This window comes from Phaseolus vulgaris, chromosome 4 (genome assembly GCF_051622355.1).
Source record: "Phaseolus vulgaris cultivar YP4 chromosome 4, ASM5162235v1, whole genome shotgun sequence".
NCBI lineage: Eukaryota > Viridiplantae > Streptophyta > Magnoliopsida > Fabales > Fabaceae > Phaseolus > Phaseolus vulgaris.
In genome coordinates, this window is record NC_143501.1 from 48,259,053 (window position 1) to 48,261,299 (window position 2,247).

The 2,247-nt window shown below is 40.8% G+C and overlaps 1 protein-coding gene across 1 annotated transcript; it reads right to left on the minus strand.

Annotated features, from left to right (window-relative positions):
* Positions 1–853: 853 nt before the first annotated feature.
* Positions 854–1,954, minus strand: LOC137838905 (uncharacterized). The gene has a single exon (XM_068648115.2). The coding sequence runs from the start codon at positions 1,952–1,954 to the stop codon at positions 854–856; it is 1,101 nt and encodes a 366-aa protein (XP_068504216.2).
* Between the last annotated feature and the right edge of the window lie 293 nt (positions 1,955–2,247).

A 2,247-nucleotide genomic window follows, 5' to 3' on the forward strand; every position in this document is an offset into this window, starting at 1 on the left:
TGACAGCATTTTAGAAAACACATCTTTTCAAAAGGTTAAAGATTCAAATGAACTTGGATCATCTTAAGGAGTGAATTAACAAGTTTCAAACAACTAGACAACACACACACACCCAGCAGCAAGGTCTTGAAGCTTTCCTCTTGGATTTGGAGACATCAAAGCATCTTGTTTAACACGTAGGACTCCCATTAACAAGAACTGACACAAAAGCAGACTCTAAGCAACCCCTAACCCACTCAATCCATTTGTTATGGAAGCCCAACTTGTGTAGCATATCATATAAAAAATTCCACTTTACCGAGTCGTACGCTTTCTCATAATCCACCTTTAAACATAACCCACTTTTCTTGTGCCTCCTTATCTCCTCAACAACCTCATTAGCAACCAAGACACTTTCGAGCATTCCTCTGTCCTTCAAGAACGCTGATTAAGTGTCGTCAATGACCAATGGGAGTACTTTCTTGATTCGACAAGATAACACCTTGGTAACAATTTTGTATATAGCACCTACTAGTGAAATAGGTCTATACTGATCTAGGCTTGTTGGATCTCTGATTTTTGGTACCAAGGTTATAAAAGACGCATTACACCCCTTTGGGAAGCACCCCATCTCCTGAAAACATAGGACTGCTTCCATGATGTCATCCTTAACCGTGTCCCAGTTAAACTTTATGAAGTTAAAGTTGAAACCGTCCGGTCCTGGACTCTTAGAGCCCTCACATTGCCACATTGCTTCCTTCACTTCTTCCTCCGTAACATCAGCAATCATGCTTAAACTAACCTCCACAGGTAGAGTTTTAAAAGGAAACACACCCAATGTAACCGCAACCTGATGTGACGCCTTAAACCTCTCTTAAAACAAAGATTTTGCTTCCCTTCTAACAACAAGAGGATCCTCACACCACGTACTACCTACCATAACCCCTTTGACCGAGTTTCTCATCCGCCTCCATCTTATAACAGAATGAAAGTATTTGGAGTTGATGTCCCCATACTTAGCCCAATTTGCTCTGGCTTTTTGCCTGGATAGGGACTCCAACTTTTTATCAACCTCCCTCAAATGGCTTATAAGCTCCATTCTCAACCTCTTATCACATTCATCAAGATCCAAAACATTATCTTGGACGTCTAAATCTTCTATTTCCTTTAACAGCCTCTTCCTATTGGTATTCAAACATCCAAACACCTCCCTGTTCCAAACTCTGAGATCGGCCTTCAGAATTTTGAGCTTATCTTTGATTTTGGTCAAGCTATTTCCCTGCACGGTATAAGAGCACCATTTTTCCTTCACCATCTCCTTGAACCCAGGCTCCATCTGCCACGCATCAATAGTCCTAAACGGGCTAGGACCCCAATCTTTCAGCACAGATTTAACCACAATCGCACAATGATCTGACACCACCCTCGGTTGGACGTATTGTTTGCACTCTGGCCATTTTTGAAGCCATTCCTCCGACACAAAAATTCTATCAAGTCTGCTCTTGGCTGATCCATTTGCTTTGTACCAAGTGTACTTCTTTCCAACAATTGTTATTTCGAAAAGTAGATTCCTCTCAATGAAACTGTTGAAGCCAATAATTTCACTTTTTTTACTGCTACCTCCCCTAATACCTTTCCTCTCACCTTCACTTCTTACAGCATTAAAATCACCACATAACCCCCAAACCATATCTTGATAAGAAGATTTTATACTTGTCAATTCCTCCCATAAGGCAACTTTATCAACCATGTTACAAGCAGCGTAAATATTGACTACAACACAATTTGTTTTCGACTTTAGATGCTGCCCAAAGATAACTATAAAGCCCTTGCCGACTACCTGATTAACATAGCTAAATGTATCTTTGTGCCACATTGATAAGGTACTCCCTGCTCTGTCATCACCTTCATTATGTATCCACCCAACATTACAATCCCCCCATAACGCAAAACATCTAGCATCCGATAAAACCATGGTTTTTATTTCTTGCAAACATATAAACTCCACACCCTCCTTTGCAATTAATTGTTTGATATAGCTAGCTTTAGTCCCCCCTCCCCGCCCTAAACCTCTTATATTCAGGCTGAGAATAATCATAAACAGCCATTAGTATGCCCCTCCTCAGATTTCTTTACAATTTGAAGATCCCTTTCCTCCATACGTTTAAATTCAGTAACCAACGCATCCTGTTCCTCTAAGCATTCCATTCCAAGTCGTTTCCCCGCTTCCCACAGTACGATTGTCTCATCTGATTTCTCTTCCATCCT

What these genes read in the sequence shown, in the direction of transcription:
- LOC137838905 (XM_068648115.2), bottom strand. Translation starts at nt 1,954, where the DNA reads ATGGTTTTATCGGATGCTAGATGTTTTGCGTTATGGGGGGATTGTAAT.